This window comes from Schistocerca nitens, chromosome 1 (genome assembly GCF_023898315.1).
Source record: "Schistocerca nitens isolate TAMUIC-IGC-003100 chromosome 1, iqSchNite1.1, whole genome shotgun sequence".
Taxonomy (NCBI): Eukaryota; Metazoa; Arthropoda; class Insecta; order Orthoptera; family Acrididae; genus Schistocerca; species Schistocerca nitens.
The window spans coordinates 790,060,651-790,080,529 of record NC_064614.1 but is presented as its reverse complement, the minus strand read 5'-3'; the positions used below and the strand labels follow the sequence as shown (position 1 = coordinate 790,080,529).

Below are 19,879 nucleotides of genomic sequence, written 5' to 3'. Positions count from 1 at the left end.
AGCAACTTTTAAGATGTGTACCTAAAGACTGGAAAGTTGCACAGGTCACACCAATTCACTAGCAAGGAAATAGAAGTAATCTGCTGAATTATAATTATAGGTCCATTCATTGACAATTATTTGTAGCAGGATTTTGCAACATTGCTGTGTTCCAGCATTATGAAATACCTTGAAAGAATCAATCTGCTGATACATACTCTGCATAGATTCAGAAAATGTCACTCTTGTGAAACACAACTGGCTCTTTATTCACACAAAGTAATGAGTGCTATTGACATAGGCTCTCAGGGTGTTTCCATATTTCCAGACTTTCGGAAGACTTTTGATGCCATTGCCCACAAGCAGCTTCTAATCAAATAGCACACCTATGGAAGATTGTTTCAATTATGTGACTGGATTCATAATTTACTATCAGAAAGTAACAGTTTGTAGCAATTGATGAGAAGTCATCTAGTGAAATCAATACTGATATTGGGAAGTGTTTTAGGCAATCTACTTTTCTTAACGTCTATAAACAATTTAAGAGACAATCTGCACAGCCTCCTTAGATTGTTTGCAGATGATACTGTTATTACTGTCTAATAAAGTCATCATAAGACATAAATACCAAATGATTTAGACGAGCTATCTGTGTGGTGCAAAAAGTGGCAGTTGACCTTCAGTGGTACACTGTGTGGCATCCTTCACATGAATACTAAAAAAAAATCCATTAAATTTTGGTTACATGATAAATGACACTAATTTTAAGGTTGTAGATTCATATAAATACCTAGGAATTACAATTAAAAATAACTTAAAATGAAACCACCACATAGAAAACGTTGTGGGGAAGGTGAACTGAAGACTGTATTTTATTGGCAGAACGTTTACAAGATGCAAAAACTGTACCAAAGAAAATGCCTATGTTACATGTGTTCATCCTTTTCTAGAGTATTTCTGTGCAGTATGGGATCCTTACCAATGAGATTGACAGAGGACATCAAAAAGTTTGATAGTACGACAGTTCATTTTGTATTAATGCATAATACAGGAGAGTGTGTCACAGATATCATAAGTGATTTCGGGTGGTGATCATTAAAACAACAGTGTTTTTCCTTGAGGCGAGAGCTTTTCAACAAATTTCAATCACCAACTTTCTCCTCTGTATGCCAAAATATTTAGTGGTCTTCCACATATATAGGGATAAATGACCATCGTAATAAGAGAACTCTGAGCTTACATGGAAAGATTTAAATACTCATTTTTCCCACATGCAATTTCTGAGTGGAACAATTGAGAAATAGTCTGAAAGTGGTTAGAACTTAAGAGTCAATTGCAGAGTAATCATGTAGATTCAGAACGGTCACAAGGTTTAGTGCCTGGCCTACATGAATGATTTACCTGAGACATTGAAAGACTCACCACAAACTGTAATGTTTACTGATGAAACCTTGCAAAAACTAATATTATGCTTTTCCAAATAAATCAAAATAACTGACAGGTACCAGAAGTAGAGGTCCATGGGTATACACTGGATGGGTTCTGTGTGTGAAGTACCTAGGCATCCAGATGGTTAATAAACTGTGGTGGCACCAGCATGCAAATAAGTTGAACTCAAATGCTCAGTTTTGCCTGCTTTGCACTTAGGAACCTCTCTCATTGTATTGATCTACAGACAGGACTGCTACCATACCTTCACTCAATTCTGTTCTATGGTGTAATATTCTGGACAATGCATCTAAGGTGAAAAAACCATTTTCCACAGAAGTACACAATAAGAATATTGTAAAATGATGATGACCAAACATCTTGCAGAAGCCTCTTCTGGGACTTAGAGATCAAGAAAAGTATGAAAGATTAGGGTTCAACATTCCGTTGACTTCAAAGTCATTTGAGATGGAAGTCCTTGATAGTATACATGATTAATAACAATAGTGAATTTAGGATCAATTCTTGCTTCTTTTTTTTCTTCTTCTTCTCCTTTCTTCAGGTATTAGACAATTGCCTGTTACGTCCTGTTATTCAGTGCCTTTTTTGTTTGAGGTTAGTTTCTATTTTATCTCTCCTCCCTGTTTTTGGTTTGCTTGTTGATATTTCTCCTATTGATCGATAATTTGTTGTTGTTTAGGGCATTCTATTTTCATTCATTCTTGTGACATGATCTCTCCATATCTATAGTCCTTGATCTGTTCTTTTATGTTTCAGAGTCCTAGTTTTTATTCAGTTGTTGCATCCCTTATCATATCACATAGCCTAGAGCCAGTTGCTGTTCTTAAAAATCATATTTCCACAGCTTGTTTTCTTTGTTTATTTCTATCTGTTACTGTCCAAGTCTCACTGCTGTGTAGATTCTAGTACCACTGCAATTCACAATCACAACATTAGAAGTAGAAATAATTTTCATCTAAACTTTGATGTGCCCCTCTCTAGATGTTTTATGTTATATTTATGAAGTTTGTTACAGATTACCAGTGAACATCAGATAGGATGAGATCAGATATTACATGTATAGCTATACTTTGCAAATTCCTATGAAACTTATGGTAAAAGGTACTTTTATTTGTTTCTTCCTGTTCCGTTAATGGACACAACACGAGAAAAATTGTTGTTAATAAGCCACAGTGTGAGCTATTGTTAGCCTAATTTTACCTTCTGCATTTTGCTGGTAGTCATTTTGAGTTCACTTGCCAGAAATGTAAATTTTGTCTAGAAAACTGGTTCTTTTTTGTCTAGAAAACTGGTTCTTTTACTTTTGAAAGGATGATTCTCAAATATATTGGATGGCTTTGTTTGAATATGGACTGTTTTTTTCTGTAAGCAACAAGCTTATTGCCGTTTGAGGTGCTTTTCTTTGTACTCTGTCATTGTCCCCTAACAGTTCCAACATATACAGCCACCACAAACTTGAGCAGTATTCCACCTCCATTTACATTACTAAAGTCTTCAGCTCGTGTTATGTTAGCCTTCCATTGTCCTCCCTCTCTTCCCTATCACTCACCTTTCTTCTTCTCTATGCATTTGCTTTCTGTCCCCCTTCCACTACATTCCTTCTTGTAAGAAGCATAATTTTCCTTCTTTAGTATGTTTTATCACATGTACCACCTGCCTCTTTCCTTCCTCTTCTGAACTCACCTCTTTTGTCACCTCAATTCCAAAGTTCCAATTCCCTACACTTCTGTGCATAATACCCCCACCCTCCTGCTCTTGGGCTAAATACCTTCACAAAATAGGGCTCCCTTCACCACAATTGATCATATTTTGTTTCATCCAACTTCACACTCTTGTGCTCTTTTTCATTTTACCCTTTCATTCCCCCTTCTGTTATCTTTGGTAAGACACTAGGACAATTCTTACTTACAACTGTCTGTTTCTTCACAGATCTCATTCCCTTCATCTTAAGGGGCTCCGGAACGCCCTATACTTGCAATGTTAAAATAACGCTTATAAATTACATCTTTCCTCACAAAGTATTTGAGGTAGGAAGTTGAACTTTTTACAGATTATTTATTGGAACATGGGCTACAACTTAACACAGGGATTTTACAAAATTTTAGTTCAGTTATTAAAGATGATTTTTTTCAATTGTAATGAAAATTCACAACATTTTTTTGCAATTTTTTATTTATATATTCAAAAATATACAGTTTTTTGGAAAAAGGCTGTGTTAAATTATGCAGAAGGTACTGTGTAACATTTACTGAAAGTTTGAAACAAATATGTTTGGAAGATCCTTAGAAAACATGTAATTAGTATGAGAAAATAAAAATTTTGGGAATCGAGCGACAAAGATTGGATTAACTTTTTAGTGCATTCCAGGTCCATAGGATGGATTATCTTCATCCTCTGCAAACTCCTCCTCCAGCTTCCTCTTGTTCCTCCTCCTGTTTACTCTTGCTTGTATTTCTAGACTCTTTACAGCCCTGTCTGCAGCCCGAAGGCGTTCCTTGTCTAAAGCAAGCATCGCTCGTACCATGTTAGAACCTATCTTCATTCCCATATTTCTAAATATCTTGCACCTTACAATGTTGCCATCATTGAAAGTCGCAACAGCATCATACACACCGAAGTGAAGTGTTTCTATTCCAACAAATACAGTCTTGGGGATTCTCGACCATATAACACTATTTACACTTTCATTGGGGTTTTGAGTTTTTCCGTGAATACACTTTTTCAACAGTTCAGGTGCTGCTAAGTCTCTGAAAATAGGTTTTATCACCTCCATTAGTGCATGAGGCAGACTATGCTTATGAATGTACACTTCACCAGTTAGCAATCCTTTGTTATATTTACACCAACTGTCTTCTTCTTTGGGACACAAGCTATGTTGGGGATTTTCATCGTCTTTATTGTTTACAGTAATAACACATACCTTTGGCTTTCCAACATTTCTCCTTTTCTTAAAAGCCTTCAGAGGATTTCTAATAACTTTACTTTTACTCATTATTATACTTCAACAAAACAGAGACCCAAGAAACAGAATTAATTACGAATATTTTCCAGATAACGACAGAGTAAATAAACATGAAACAATCGACAATCACACCAGCGATATATATTGAACCATCACAGGTTAGCCACAACACATACTTTATCTCACATCACTAAAATGTACCTGATGAACACGGACGTTAATAATAACACCATTTGACAGCAGTTTAACAGCGCCACAGTGGGTCACGCCCATGTAGAACACATTTCAAAAAAAATTTAAAAACAGTTGTAGTCTTCGGAATTGAATAAATTATATATCTATTAAAGGGTAATAGTCTGCAGATTCAGGAAACACAAAAAAGTAAAAATTGAACTTTTCATGATTTTGAGCCTTTCCGGAGCCCCTTAACTTCCTTCTTCCACACACCTCACAAATCCCTCTTATCACTTTTTGTGAGAGGTTTGTAACCTCTTCTTGTTCTCCCCATCTTCTTCCCCTGCTCTCACTCTGAAGAAGGGACCTGTTGCCAGGCGTATCATAAGTCATTTATCGTATTTGATGCTGTCTTTCTAAGAGCCAACAAGCTTTGTGTGACTTACTGTCCGTTTTCTTTTCTTTTTTTTTTTTTATTTTCTTTTCTTTTAAATTGTCCTTCATTTATATGCTGAAATTTATTCATTTGAAAACTACTCTGAATTTCAGTCTGTTGACACCACTGTCAAATTCTTTCTATATTGGCTTTGTTGCACCGTCTTCAATTTTACTATGTTTTAGATCTTTTTCAGGAGTAATTTACCTGTTATTGTTGTTGTAGTTGCTGCTGCTGCTGCTGTCTCAGTGCAGAGATTGGTTTGATGCAGCTCTCCATGCTGCTCTATCCTGTGCAAGCCTCTTCATCCCCGAATAACTGCTACAACCTACATCCTTCTGAATCTACTTATTGTATTCATCGCTTGATCTCCCTATTTGATTTTTACCCTCACACTTCTCTCCAGTACTAAACCGGAGTTCCCCTGATGTCTCAGAATGTGTCCTGTCGACCAGTCTCTTCTTTTACTTAAGTTGTGCTACAAATGTCTTGTCTTCGTAATTCTGTTCAGTATCTTCTTATTAGTTACTTGATTTACTCATCTAATCTTCAGCATTCTTCTGTAGCACTACATTTCAAAAGCCCCTGTTATTTTTTTGTCTAAGCTGTTTATTGTCCATGTTTCACTTCCATACATGGCTACACTTCAGACAAATAACATCAGAAAAGACTTCTAACACCTAAATCTATATTCAGAGTTCATAAATGACTCTTCTTCAGAAATACTTTTCTTGTCATTGCATCTACATTTTATATCCTCCCTACTTCATCCATCATCACTTATTTTGCTGCCCAAATCATACACTCATACACTACTTTAAGTGTCTCGCTTCCTAATCTGATTCACTTAGCATCACCTGATTTGATTCAACTACATTCAATTATCCTTGTTATGTTTTGTCGATGTTCATCTTATATTCTCATTTCAAAATGTTGTCCATTGCATTCAATTGCTCTACCAAGTACTTTGCTGTCAGATGGAATTACAATGTCACTGGCAAACGTCAGTTTTTATTTCTACTTGTACTTCAATCTGTATATTGAGCAAGCAGTAAAGGAAACAAAAGAAAAATTCGGAGTAGGTATTAAAATTCATGGAGAAGAAGTAAAAACTTTGAGGTTCGCCGATGACATTGTAATTCTGTCAGAGACAGCAAAGGACTTGGAAGAGCAGTTGAACGGAATGGACAGTGTCTTGAAAGGAGGATATAAGATGAACATCAACAAAAGCAAAACGAGGATAATGGAATGTAGTCAAATTAAATTGGGTGATGCTGAGGGGATTAGATTAGGAAATGAGACACTTAAAGTAGTAAAGGAGTTTTGCTATTTAGGAAGTAAAATAACTGATGATGGTCGAAGTAGAGAGGATATAAAATGTAGACTGGCAATGGCAAGGAAATCGTTTCTGAAGAAGAGAAATTTGTTAACATCGAGTATAGATTTAAGTGTCAGGAAGTCGTTTCTGAAAGTATTTGTGTAGTAACACTGTTCACGTTACGTCGCACTTCACTTAGCTTAGACCGGGACTGTGTCCTAGGCATGCCCGATGTTAAGTGACTGGGCACGGCCCGTGCTGCCGGAGTTGTTGTTGTTGTTCTTGTTGTTACGACGGCAGAGGTCGCGTCCGAATTCTCGCGTGCCCTCTGGTGGACGGGACTCTACTTGCGGCAACTACCGCCCATGACGCGCTGTGCCAATGTGCGCCTCCCGCGATCTTTCTGGTGGCTACTACACTCCTCCTCCTTCGGGGGGGCGAAGCCACTGTGATCCACTGCGTCGGAAGGTGGAGCGTCGGACAGGAGCGATGCCCTCCACATCCATTGGATGGCCGGAGTCGAGGGGATCTGCCAACCCTCGAGCCGGAACCTTCGAATACGGCTGGAAGTGACCCACACGAAGAGGCCCCCGTCGTCCCACAACCGGAGCTCGGGACAGAACAGGTGACAAGCTGTCGAACTCCGGATCCTGTTCCACCTCGGGAGGGGCAAGACCCAGTGGCGGGGACGAAGGTGAACTAGCCCCCTGAGAAACCGGGCCTGCTAGGGGGGCTGGCTCTCGCTGGGGCATCTCGAATGATGGCGATCCCGGTGCTGGAGCTACTGGAGGCTGCCAAGGCTGAGAACCATCGCAGTGTGGCAGAGTCACAGCGGGGAGAGGAGGTAACGTCCCCTGTGAAACCAATACAGGTGCCGGCAATGGGGAAGCCGGTGTCCAAGAGGTCGGAGGGTGGGTGCCCGAACGTGGACGTAGCTGATTTTGGTTACGACGTACCACCCGATCCCCCGCCTGCAAGGTATAGAGCCGGCGGCCATTTCGGCGCAGGACCACCGCCGGTATCCAACGTGGATTGCGACCAAACCCACGGGCCCAGACCGACATACCTAGTGGAAAGCCAGGTACTCCGTTTTGGGAAGACTGGCGAGGACCAGGCCGGAGGAGCTCTGCGGGGCTGCGTTCGCCCATTGGTGTGGTCCGGTATGCCGTCAAGAAAAACGTCAAGGCTTCCTCTGCAGGAAATTCGTGCACATACTTTTTCATCTGCGTCTTAAATGTGCGCACCATGCGCTCGGCTTCCCCATTCGATTGTGGATGGAAGGGGGGACAGCAAACGTGCCGAATACCGAAGCACCTACAAAAATCCTGGAAGGTCTGCGAAATAAACTGCGGTCCATTGTCTGAGACCAGGGTGATTGGCAGACCTTCCACAGAAAAGATATTTGCTAGTGCCTGGATTGCAACTTCTGAAGTGGTTGAGGAGCAGCAAACCACATATGGGAATCGGGAATAAGCATCAATGACAATGAGCCAAAAGCCATTGAGAAACGGGCCCGCAAAATCGATGTGAACACGTTCCCATGCTTGGGTTGCCGGCGGCCATGAAGAGAACGCTGCCCTGGGAGATGCTTGTTGGCTCGCACACTGGGAACAGGCGGCCACCAAGTGCTCAATTTCTCTGTCAATACCGGGCCAGTACACATGTCTGCGAGCCAAGGTTTTAGTACGGGAAACACCCCAGTGCCCCGCATGTAATAACGTGAGGACCTCCCTTCGTAAACCTGCAGGAACAACCACGCGAGGAGCTGTATCATCGGTAGCCAGAAGGAGAACTCCTTCCAAGACCGAGAGGCGGTCTCGTAGAAGAAAATAATTACGAAGAGGGTCCGAGGCCCGGCCCGGAGGGCGGGAGGACCACCCCTGCTGAATGAGGCGAACTACTTGCCGGAGAACCGGGTCAGCCGCCGTTTCCCTGGCGACTCGAGAACTAGTGATCGGGAAGCCATCAACTGCTTGGCGGGACGCCACATCCAAATGAAAACACATCATCTCCTCTTGATCGAACGTAGGATCCGGGCCCACCGGAAGACGGGAAAGAGCGTCGGCGTTGGCATGCTGTCCTGTAGGGCGAAAATGAATGTCATAATGGTACTTAGAGAGGAACAAGGCCCAGTGCTGTAGTCTGTGGGCCGCCATATCCAGAATCTGAGAGGCGGGGCCAAATAACGATATTAACGGATTATGGTCAGTGATTAACTGAAACTTCGTGCCATACAAGAAAGGGTGAAACTTGGTAACAGCGTAGACAATGGCCAAAGCCTCTTTTTCCACCTGGGAGTAATGGGCCTGTGCGGGACTAAGCGTTTTAGACGCAAACGCCAGTGGTTGCTCGGAACCATCTGCGTTGCGATGGGCCAGGACCGCTCCCACCCCATACTGCGAAGCATCTGTAGCCAGGACCAACGGCTTATGGGGATCAAAAGTAGCCAAACAAGGGGCTGAAGTGAGGAGGCCCTTCAACGAGGTGAACGCTCGCTCGCATGCAGGCGACCAATCAAAAGGAACACCCTTGTGCAGAAGGCAGTACAGGGGGCAGGCTATAGTGGAAGCCCTGGGAATGAACCGGTGGTAATAGGCTATCTTGTCTAAAAAAGCTTGTAACTCTTTCAGCGAAGTGGGCCGAGGAAGGTTGACGATACCTTGGACCAAACTTCCTAGTGGCTGGATGCCATGCCGAGATATGGTGTAGCCCACATACTCAATGGACGGTTGGAAGAAGGTTGACTTATGCAGGTTGCAACGCAAGCCCACAGACCTGAATTTGAGAAAGAGGGTGCGAAGGTTGTGCAAGTGTTCCTTCATGCTGCGGCCTGTGACAATTACGTAATCCAGGTAATTAATACAATGAGGGATTTTCGACGTGACATGCTCAAGATAATGCTGGAATATCGCCGGGGCACTGGATATTCCAAAAGCCAACCGCTGGTATTGGTAAAGGCCAAACGGGGTGTTGACGACCGCCAGCCGTTTGGAGTCCTCATCAAGTGGTATCTGATGATAAGCCTCCGACAGATCGATTTTCGAAAAATATTGGCCTCCCGCCACGGCGGAGAACAATTCATCAGCACGAGGCAAAGGATAGGTGTCCACCACCAATTGGGAATTAATGGTGGCCTTGAAATCGCCACAAAGACGTAAGTTTCCCGAGGGCTTCTTGACAATAACGAGGGGCAAAGCCCACTCACTGGAAGAAACGGGAAGAACGACCCCTAGGGCTGTCAGCCGGTCTAGCTCTTCCTTTACCTGAGGGCGGAGAGCCAAGGGGATCTGTCTCGCGCATAGAAAACGCGGGCGAGCCGACGCCTTCAGCGTTAAGTGAGCTTCAAAATCAGAAACAGGCCCCAGGCCCTCCTCAAAAATATCTGGAAAGTCTGAGATCAAAGATTCCAATGAGTGATAGGGAACGTCTTCGGAGACCAACTGTATGGTGTCAGCAATAGAAAAACCGAAAGCTTGAAAGGCATCCAGGCCAAAAAGGTTAGCGGAGCTCGCATCACTGACAACAATAAAAGTAATAGGCCGAGTGACTGATTTGTAAGTCACGTCACTAGTGAATTGTCCCAGTAGGGGAATGAACTGTTTACCATAACCGCGTAGACGCCGGTAAACTGGCGCCAACGGGGGCGATCCAAGGTCGGAATAAGTTTGTGCATTCAACAACGAAACTGCCGCGCCCGTATCTACTTGCAGTTGTAACCGGCGCGACCGAACCGACACCTCGATAAAGAGTTTGCGTGCCAATGCCTCGGGAGCCTGGCCCGATGAAACTTCCTGAATGTCAACGTCCATGTCCTCTGTACTTGCTTCCTTCGATTCTTTCGAGGCTGAGCGGCAAACTTTAGCAATGTGACCTTTTTTATTACATTTGCGACAAACGGCCCAACGCCGGGGGCACTCTGACCAATCATGATGTATATAGCACGACGCACAGGACGGCAACAGGGGCCGGCGGCCGGAATTCTGTTTACGCGCCGTGCGGGAGCGGCCGTAACGGCCGGATTGTACCGCTCGCACGTCGTCCACCCCGGACACAGTGGATGCGGCCGCGCCGCCCTGAACCTCCGTGACGTCGCACCACGCTTCCTGCTGTTGACCTGCTGCGTGAGACACTTCATACGATTGAGCAATGGACAGAACTTCCTCGAGGGAAGGGTCTTCTAACTGCAGGGCCCGTTGCCGGACCTCCCTATCAGGGGCCGAACGAACAATGACGTCGCGTACCATAATGTGGGCATACGACTCTCGCGACTGCTCCGTGACAAAATGACACTTGCGACTAAGACCGTGCAGGGTAGCGGCCCACGCCCGGTAAGACTGATGGGGCTGTTTCTTGTATTGATAGAACTCGACCCAAGCCGCCACAACATGCGTGCGGCGGCGATAATATGAAGACAGCAATGAACACAATGCGTCAAAAGACAAGGACGAGGGTTCCTGCAACGGCGCTAGCTGCCGCAAAACTTGATACAGCGAGGGAGATATCGAAGACAAGAAGAGAGCACGACATACCTCCGCATCGGCAACATGAAACGCCTGGAAATGCTGCCGAAGGCGATGTTCATATGCGTCCCAATCCTCCGCCGTCTCGTCATACGGGGGAAAGGGAGGTGGGAACTGCGCCGGAGCAGACGGCGAGGAGAGCAACGCCGGAAGCACTTGTTTCATGGTGGCCATGAGCTCCGTCTGCTGCGCCACCAAAACCCGCACCAAATCCTCCATGCCGTGGAGAAGCTGCGAAACCGGAACAACGACGCAACACGCGAAAGAACGACCCTACTCATCGCCAATTGTGTAGTAACACTGTTCACGTTACGTCGCACTTCACTTAGCGTAGACCGGGACTGTGTCCTAGGCATGCCCGATGTTAACTGACTGGGCACGGCCCGTGCTGCCGGAGTTGTTGTTGTTGTTCTTGTTGTTACGCCGGCAGAGGTCGCGTCCGAATTCTCACGTGCCCTCTGGTGGACGGGACTCTACTTGCGGCAACTACCGCCCGTGACGCGCCGTACCAATGTGCGCCTCCCGCGATCTTTCTGGTGGCTACTACAATTTGTATGGAGTGTAGCCATGTATGGAAGTGAAACATGGACGATAAATAGTTTGGACAAGAAGAGAATAGAAGCTTTCGAAATGTGGTGCTACAGAAGAATGCTGAAGATAAGGTGGGTAGATCATGTAACTAATGAGGAGGTATTGAATAGGATTGGGGAGAAGAGAAGTTTGTGGCACAACTTGACTAGAAGAAGGGATCGGTTGGTAGGGCATGTTTTGAGGCATCAAGGGATCACAAATTTAGCATTGGAGGGCAGCGTGAAGGGTAAAAATCGTAGAGGGAGACCAAGAGATGAATACACTAAGCAGATTCAGAATGATGTAGGTTGCAGTAGGTACTGGGAGATGAAGAAGCTTGCACAGAATAGAGTAGCATGGAGAGCTGCATCAAACCAGTCTCAGGACTGAAGACCACAACAACAACAACAACTTCAATTCTTACTCCAAATTTTTCTTATGTTTCCTTTACTGCTTATTTAGCGGTTGAATAACATCAGGGATAGGTTACAACAGATAAGTTACAACACACTATCACTACCTTCTCAACCAGTGCTTCCCTTTCACACCCCTCAACTCTTATAACCGTTGTCTGGTTTCTGTACAAGTTGTAAATAGACTTTTGCTCCCTGTATTTTACCCCTGCTAGCTTCACAATTTCAAAGAGAGTATATATTCCAGGCAGCATTGTCAAAAGCTCTCTCTCTTAAGTCTGCAAATGCCATAAACATAGGTTAGCCTTTCCTGAACCTGTCTTCTAACAGAAGTCACAAGATCAGTATAGCCTCACGTGTTCCTTCATTTCTCCAGAATCCAAACTGATCTTCCTCGAGGTCACTTCCCACCAGTTTTTCCATTCTTCTGTAAAGAATTGCAAAATACTAATTTGCCAACCAAGACTTCTTAAACTGATAGTTTAGTAATATTCAGACTGTCAGCACCTGCCTTCTTTGTAATTAAAGTCGTTATTTTCTTCATAAAGTCGTAGGGTATTTCGCATTTATGATAAATCTTGGACACCAGATGGAATAGTTTTGACATAGCTGGCTCTCCCATGACTATCAGTAATTCTGATGGAGTGTCATCAACTCCTGGGGCCTTGTTTCAGCTTAGGTCTTTCACTGCTCTATCAAATTTTTATTGCAGTATCATATCTCACACCTCATATTTATCTATGTCCTCTACCCTTTCTATAACATTGTCTTCAAGTTCATCTCCCTTGTATAGACCAACTATATATTCCTTCCACATTAAACTTTCCCTTTTTTTTGCTTAGTACTGGTTTTCATCTGAGCTCTTGATATTTGTTCAAATGCTTCTCTTTAATTTTCCTCTAGGTGGTATATATCTTTCCCATAGTAATATACACTCCTGGAAATGGAAAAAAGAACACATTGACACCGGTGTGTCAGACCCACCATACTTGCTCCGGACACTGCGAGAGGGCTGTACAAGCAATGATCACACGCACGGCACAGCGGACACACCAGGACCCGCGGTGTTGGCCGTCGAATGGCGCTAGCTGCGCAGCATTTGTGCACCGCCGCCGTCAGTGTCAGCCAGTTTGCCGTGGCATACGGAGCTCCATCGCAGTCTTTAACACTGGTAGCATGCCGCGACAGCGTGGACGTGAACCGTATGTGCAGTTGACGGACTTTGAGCGAGGGCGTATAGTGGGCATGCGGGAGGCCAGGTGGACGTACCGCCGAATTAATCAACACGTGGGGCGTGAGGTCTCCACAGTACATCGATGTTGTCGCCAGTGGTCGGCGGAAGGTGCACGTGCCCGTCGACCTGGGACCGGACCGCAGCGACGCACGGATGCACGCCAAGACCGTAGGATCCTACGCAGTGCCGTAGGGGACCGCACCGCCACTTCCCAGCAAATTAGGGACACTGTTGCTCCTGGGGTATCGGCGAGGACCATTCGCAACCATCTCCATGAAGCTGGGCTACGGTCCCGCACACCGTTAGGCCGTCTTCCGCTCACGCCCCAACATCGTGCAGCCCGCCTCCAGTGGTGTCGCGACAGGCGTGAATGGAGGCACGAATGGAGACGTGTCGTCTTCAGCGATGAGAGTCGCTTCTGCCTTGGTGCCAATGATGGTCGTATGCGTGTTTGGCGCCGTGCAGGTGAGCGCCACAATCAGGACTGCATACGACCGAGGCACACAAGGCCAACACCCGGCATCATGGTGTGGGGAGCGATCTCCTACACTGGCCGTACACCACTGGTGATCGTCGAGGGGACACTGAATAGTGCACGGTACATCCAAACCGTCATCGAACCCATCGTTCTACCATTCCTAGACCGGCAAGGGAACTTGCTGTTCCAACAGGACAATGCACGTCCGCATGTATCCCGTGCCACCCAACGTGCTCTAGAAGGTGTAAGTCAACTACCCTGGCCAGCAAGATCTCCGGATCTGTCCCCCATTGAGCATGTTTGGGACTGGATGAAGCGTCGTCTCACGCGGTCTGCACGTCCAGCACGAACGCTGGTCCAACTGAGGCGCCAGGTGGAAATGGCATGGCAAGCCGTTCCACAGGACTACATCCAGCATCTCTACGATCGTCTCCATGGGAGAATAGCAGCCTGCATTGCTGCGAAAGGTGGATATACACTGTACTAGTGCCGACATTGTGCATGCTCTGTTGCCTGTGTCTATGTGCCTGTGGTTCTGTCAGTGTGATCATGTGATGTATCTGACCCCAGGAATGTGTCAATAAAGTTTCCCCTTCCTGGGACAATGAATTCACGGTGTTCTTATTTCAATTTCCAGGAGTGTATGTTTCTAAGTCCTTATATTTATTCTCTGGCCATTCCTCCTTTGCCATTTTGCACTTCATGTCAGTCTCACTTTTTAAATGTATATAGTATCTTTTGCCTGCTTCATTTGCTGCATTCTTAAGTTTTTTCCTTTCCTCAGTTAAATTCAGTATCATCTGTCATATTCAAGGATTTCTACTAGGCCTTGTCTTTTTACTTGTTTGATCTTATGGTGCCTTCACTATTTCATCTCTCAAAGCTACACATTTGTCTTCTCTGTATTCCTTTCCCCTACTGTAGTTAATTGTTTCCTAATGTTCACTATGAAACTCTCAACAATCTCATATTTCAATGTATCCAGGTCCAATCTCCCTATTTTCTGACCTTTTTTGCAATGTCTTCAGTTTTAATCGATAGTTCATAATAACCAATAAATTGTAGTAAGAGTCGACATCTGCCCCTTGAAGTGTCTTACTATTTAATACCAGTTTGTAATTCTCTGCCTTACATTATATAAAGCTCTGAAATCTTCAATGCCTCCAGATCTCTTCCAGGTATACAGCCTTCTTTTATGATTCTACACCAAGTGTTAGTGATGATTAAATTATGCTCTGTGCAAAATTCCATCAGGTAGCTTCCTCATTCATTACTTTCCCCCAGACCATGTTCACTTATTATTTTTCTTTCTCTCTCCTTTCCTACTATTGAATTCCATTTCCCCAAACAATTAAATTTTTGTCTCCCTTATCTATCTGAATAATATTTTTACCTCATCATACATTTCTTCAACATGTTCGTCATATATAGAGCTGGTTAGCTTATAAACTTGCGCTGATGTGGTGGGTGTGGGCTTAATGTCTATCTTGGCTATGATAATGTGTTCATTATGCTGTTCATAGCAGCTTACCTGTATTCCTATTTTCTTATTCACTATTAAACTACACCACCCCTATTTGATTTTTTATTCATAACCCTGTGTTCACCTGATCAGAAGACCTGTTCCACCTGCTACTGTATTTTGTTAATTCCCAGTATGTCTATATTCAACCTATCCATTTTCCATTTTAAATTTTGTAAACTGTCTGCCTGATCAGGGATCTAACATACCTTGCTCCAACTCATATAATGCCGGTTTTGTTTCTCCTGGTGATGACATAACATTGAGTGGTCTCCACCTGGAGATCTGAATGGGGGACTGTATTACCTCTGGAGTATTTTACCAAGGAGGAATTTACCTCTACAGAATTTTAATTGCTGTAAATGTAATATGTTAAGGAAATTTATCTGTGATGTTGTCAATTAACCTGTTAGCTTAAATTTCCACAAAAGTTGACATGCATGTTATTTTGTTTCATGTTTCTAGGATTCTGTTACTGTTCATCAGAAGATAAGGCCAAAAGATGTACCTGGAACACTACTCAATATGGCTTTGCTTAATCTAGGATCATCGGACCCCAACTTACGAACAGCTGCTTATAACCAGTTGTGTGCCTTAACTGCAACATTTGACTTGAAAATAGAGGGCCAGCTCCTGGAGACACAAGGTAAATTATTGTTCTCATCATCATATTTTCAAATGCAAAATGGGGAGAGGAAATCATTTGAAAAATTGAGTTAAATGGAATTCAATTCATGGAAAGATAATTTGACCCAGGCTGTCCCATCACTTTTGATCATATAATTTACATATTTTAGAGCACCACACTTCATCAATTTTTCTGCTTATACTCATTGTTGAAAATAATAGAATAACACATATGAAGACCGTCACATAGGATAAAGTGAACAGATTTTAGTCTAATGTGGTAACATTGTATTCTGTAATACCCAAGGATATCTATTTCAACCATAAATTTCTGCAGAGGGTCCCAATGCAGTTCTCATGCCACAACTGCCAATATTATGCATTGTGGTTTGTGACAAGTGAGATCATCATGGCACGAAAGACTGAAGCACCGCCATTTCACATCACTTTCAGTACTGACATATGTGTATGGTACTATGAATGTGCTTTCCAATAGATCCTCAATTGTTGATCTTCATTATTCGTGGACATTGGTTTTGGGTGCTCTTTGAGAATACAGTAAACATGCACCCTGTTGTCAAAACTTACTCCATTCCTTATCCAGATGAATTTTGTAATTAGTACATGGTTATAAATACTCCTTTGGGCTTTTTCAGTTGAGAAGTTACCATTAGGATTAGCTGATGCTCCCTGGAATAGGTCATTTGCGATATACCACACTGTGCAAGCTACCTCAACATATAGTTATCACGGGGATCAATCAAAAGAACTTTTTGACTGTTTTCTGCCCCATATTCAAGATGTAGGTGTTAAGTATAACATAAATGTAAATACCATACTTAGCCAACTATAAGACAACTCTGAACATGAGACACCCCCATTTTTGTAGAGGCTCCCTGAGAAATTTTTAATGTATTCTGCCTAATCAAAGTTGCAAACTGTTTTATTTATATAAAGTATATTTGTAAAAACGTTCACATTATACCTATTGTAAACTTATACCATTTGTTGATTGGCTACATTTTGATGATACATGAAGAAATAAAATGAACAAATGAAATTATTTTTCATTAGTTTTTATCTTCACTTCCTTTTTTTGATTGCTATCTAAGTCAGTGATCTGTGATATCACTATGTTTTATCATCATCAGCAGTTAGGAGTAATTGTGTAGTGTCACAGGACAATTTGAATACTACTCATTTGAGTTGGTATCAGTACTTGGATGGTGTTGGAACATCTTTACTAATTAGTGGCTAGTGTGTTACCAAATCCACTATTTTTTTACAACACCCAAAGAATTCTTCAGTGTATGCAGTAAGTGCTGTGGCCCACGACTTGCATCAATTTTTTAATTTATGTAACCACTTTTGCTTTCATTTAAAACCTAAGGACAAAAGTAACTTTAACATGATGTGTCACTACCATGTAACATAGCTTGGACCATACATAGAAAGTAATGCTACAGTATAATATAGAAGGTAACTGAAAGGAAAACATAATGAAATGAGCAGATATGACACTTTTTATCAAAGACAATAATTCCACTGAAGCCACTGCAATTTATGATGGCACTGGACATTATAAAAGATGGGACATTGTTCTTAATAGGGTGTATGGTCACTATGAATGGCAGTGATGTTCTGTGACATGCTCCTGTGCTGCCACAATGTTGGTAAGGAGTTCTGGTGGTAGGTCATTCCATTCCTCCACCAGTCATTGGTGCTCGTGGGCATGCAGTAATACATCCTCCCAATGCCTACCACACATGCTCAGTGGGATTTAAGAGGGGAAACAGGCAGGCCAGTTGATTTTCCGAATCTCCTCTGGTTCCAAGAGCTTCTCTACCTGCGCTGTGCTGTGTGGTCCATGTTGTCATCCATAAACATAAAGTCAGTGTCAAATACAACCCTGAAAAGACACAACTGTGGAAGGACTACACTGTCACAATAACATTGACCAGGGAGTGTACTGTGTTCAGAGATTTGGAGATCAATACAGCCATGTAACTCCGTACACCTCCGTACACCATAACATGTAGGCCACCAAAACAATCATGTTCAAAAATGTTCCTGTGTGCATTATGTATCCTCATATGGCGAGAGGTGGGAGCACATAATGCACCCAGGATCATTGTTGAACGTGATTGTGTTTGTGGTCCAGGTGTTATAGTGTGGGGAGGCTTAATTTTTCATGGGCATACTGTCCTCCAAATCTTTGAAAATGCTGCACTCACTGGTTAACATTATTGTGACATTGTATGCCTTCACCATGTGTGTCTTTTCAGGGGTGCATTCAGCTCTGACTGTATTTTTATGGTTGTCAATCTACAACCTCATTGAACTGCACAGATAGAGGAGCTCTTGGAATGAGAAGATGTTTGGTAAATGGACTGGCTTATGGGCAGAGTGCCTCTTGGAATGAGAGGATGTTGGGTGACTGGACTGGCCTGTCAATTTCCTGGATTTAAATCCCATCGAGCAAGACAAAATAAGACTGAACATGTTACTAACAGGTTGGGGAGTCATATTGCAACGTGTCCATATCAACAACCATCTAGCAATTGTCAGCCATGCTGATGGATAATGGAATGTGCTACCACAAGTGCTCCTTGCCAATCTTGTGACCAGCCTGGGAACACATTACAGAGCCTGCATTATTGCTCATAGTGATCTTAAGAACCATGTCTTGCGTTTTTTAATGTCCAGGGGATCTTCATAAATCTCAGTGACTTCAGTGCAATTGTAGCATTTGATTAAAATTATTTCTGTTACTTTATGTACTGTACTGTAGCAGTTCTTTCTATGAATAGTCCAAATGACATTGAGCTATGTTGGCAATGACACATCATGCAAAACTTACTTCTGTCCTTAAGTTTTGTGCATCAGTATATGGTGGTAAGTTGTATCTGTACATATATATTGCTTCATTTTTAAATTTTTTATTTTTTTAATTTCAAGTGCTGTTTTGATAAGAATAACATGTATGTTCTTTTATAATTTGCTCTTTTACATTATTGTATTGGTACTAATGTGGAATACTAAAGTAGCAATTCAGAGGCAGGCTACTAGATTTGTTAGTGAATTAGAACTACACATAAGTGTCATGGAGAGGTTTCAGGGAACTCAAATGGGAATCCCTGGAGGGAAGGCGACATTTTCTCCAAAGAACACTATTGAGAAGATTTAGAGAGTTGACATCTGAAGCTGACTGCCGAATGATTCTACTGCTACAAAATTGTTAAGGCTTTCGTGGCCACTTGTTGACAAACTGCCTATTGGCTTCTGTCTCGGGTTCTTCGGCCGACGTTCATCTAATGATTCTACTGCTGCCAGCATATGTTGAGTGTAAGGACTTTGAAGATAAGACAGGAGAAATTATGACTCTATTTGCGATTGGAACAGAAAAGAAAATGAGTAGTAGTGGTACGGGGTACCATCCACCGTGCACCGTACAGTGGCAATCTGGTTAGCTGTTCACGTCCTACTGTTGCAAGCATCTGTGGAAAGTGGTTGAACGACAGTGAAACCACAATTAGATAACAAGGTGTCAGATGTCTACATTTGTCACAGAACTTGAGAGGTTGGCAGCTTGCCCACTGTGTAAAGCAGGATAGATGGTGATCTGTAGCAGATCTGATGACAGAGTACAACACTGGTGTAGGAACACGTGTTTCAGATCACACTGTCTAGTGCACATAGTTGAACATTGGATTCTGCAGTAGACAACCCCTTTACATTCCCAGTGTTGGCAGCATCATAAGTTATCATTTCAGTGGACACAAGGTTATTGAGATTGGACTATAAATCAATGGAAATGTATTGCCTGGTTGGAGGAAATGTGTTTATTGTTACAAGATGTGGAAAGTCATGTCCGTATAAATCTTCATCCTGGCAAATTGCTGCTCAAAACATGCTCTATACCGTGGATGCAGGCCAGTGGGGCCAGTTTTATGCTAAAAAGGACAACTGACTTGGGTTTCCACGGACCTTTGGTAGTAGTCAAAGGCATTTTTACAGCTAAGAATTACATGAACATTATTCAGACCATTTACATCAGTTCTTACCTGATGTCTTCTTCAGTGGTGATGGCACCTACCAGCAAGATTATCGTCCATGCCAAGAGGCCAGAATCATGCTGCAGTGTTTTGAGGAGTAGGATAGTGAACTTAGGTGTTTGTCTTGGTCACCAAATTAACC

At 43.0% G+C, this 19,879-nt stretch overlaps 1 protein-coding gene across 1 annotated transcript in view; it reads left to right on the top strand.

Annotated features, from left to right (window-relative positions):
- LOC126262186 (neurofibromin) overlaps positions 1-19,879 on the top strand; it is a 502,919-nt gene that overhangs the window by 278,281 nt on the left and 204,759 nt on the right. The window contains exon 34 of the mRNA XM_049958602.1: positions 15,521-15,701. Within this exon, the coding sequence (XP_049814559.1) occupies positions 15,521-15,701 (181 nt within the window). The remainder of the gene's footprint in view (positions 1-15,520; positions 15,702-19,879) is intronic.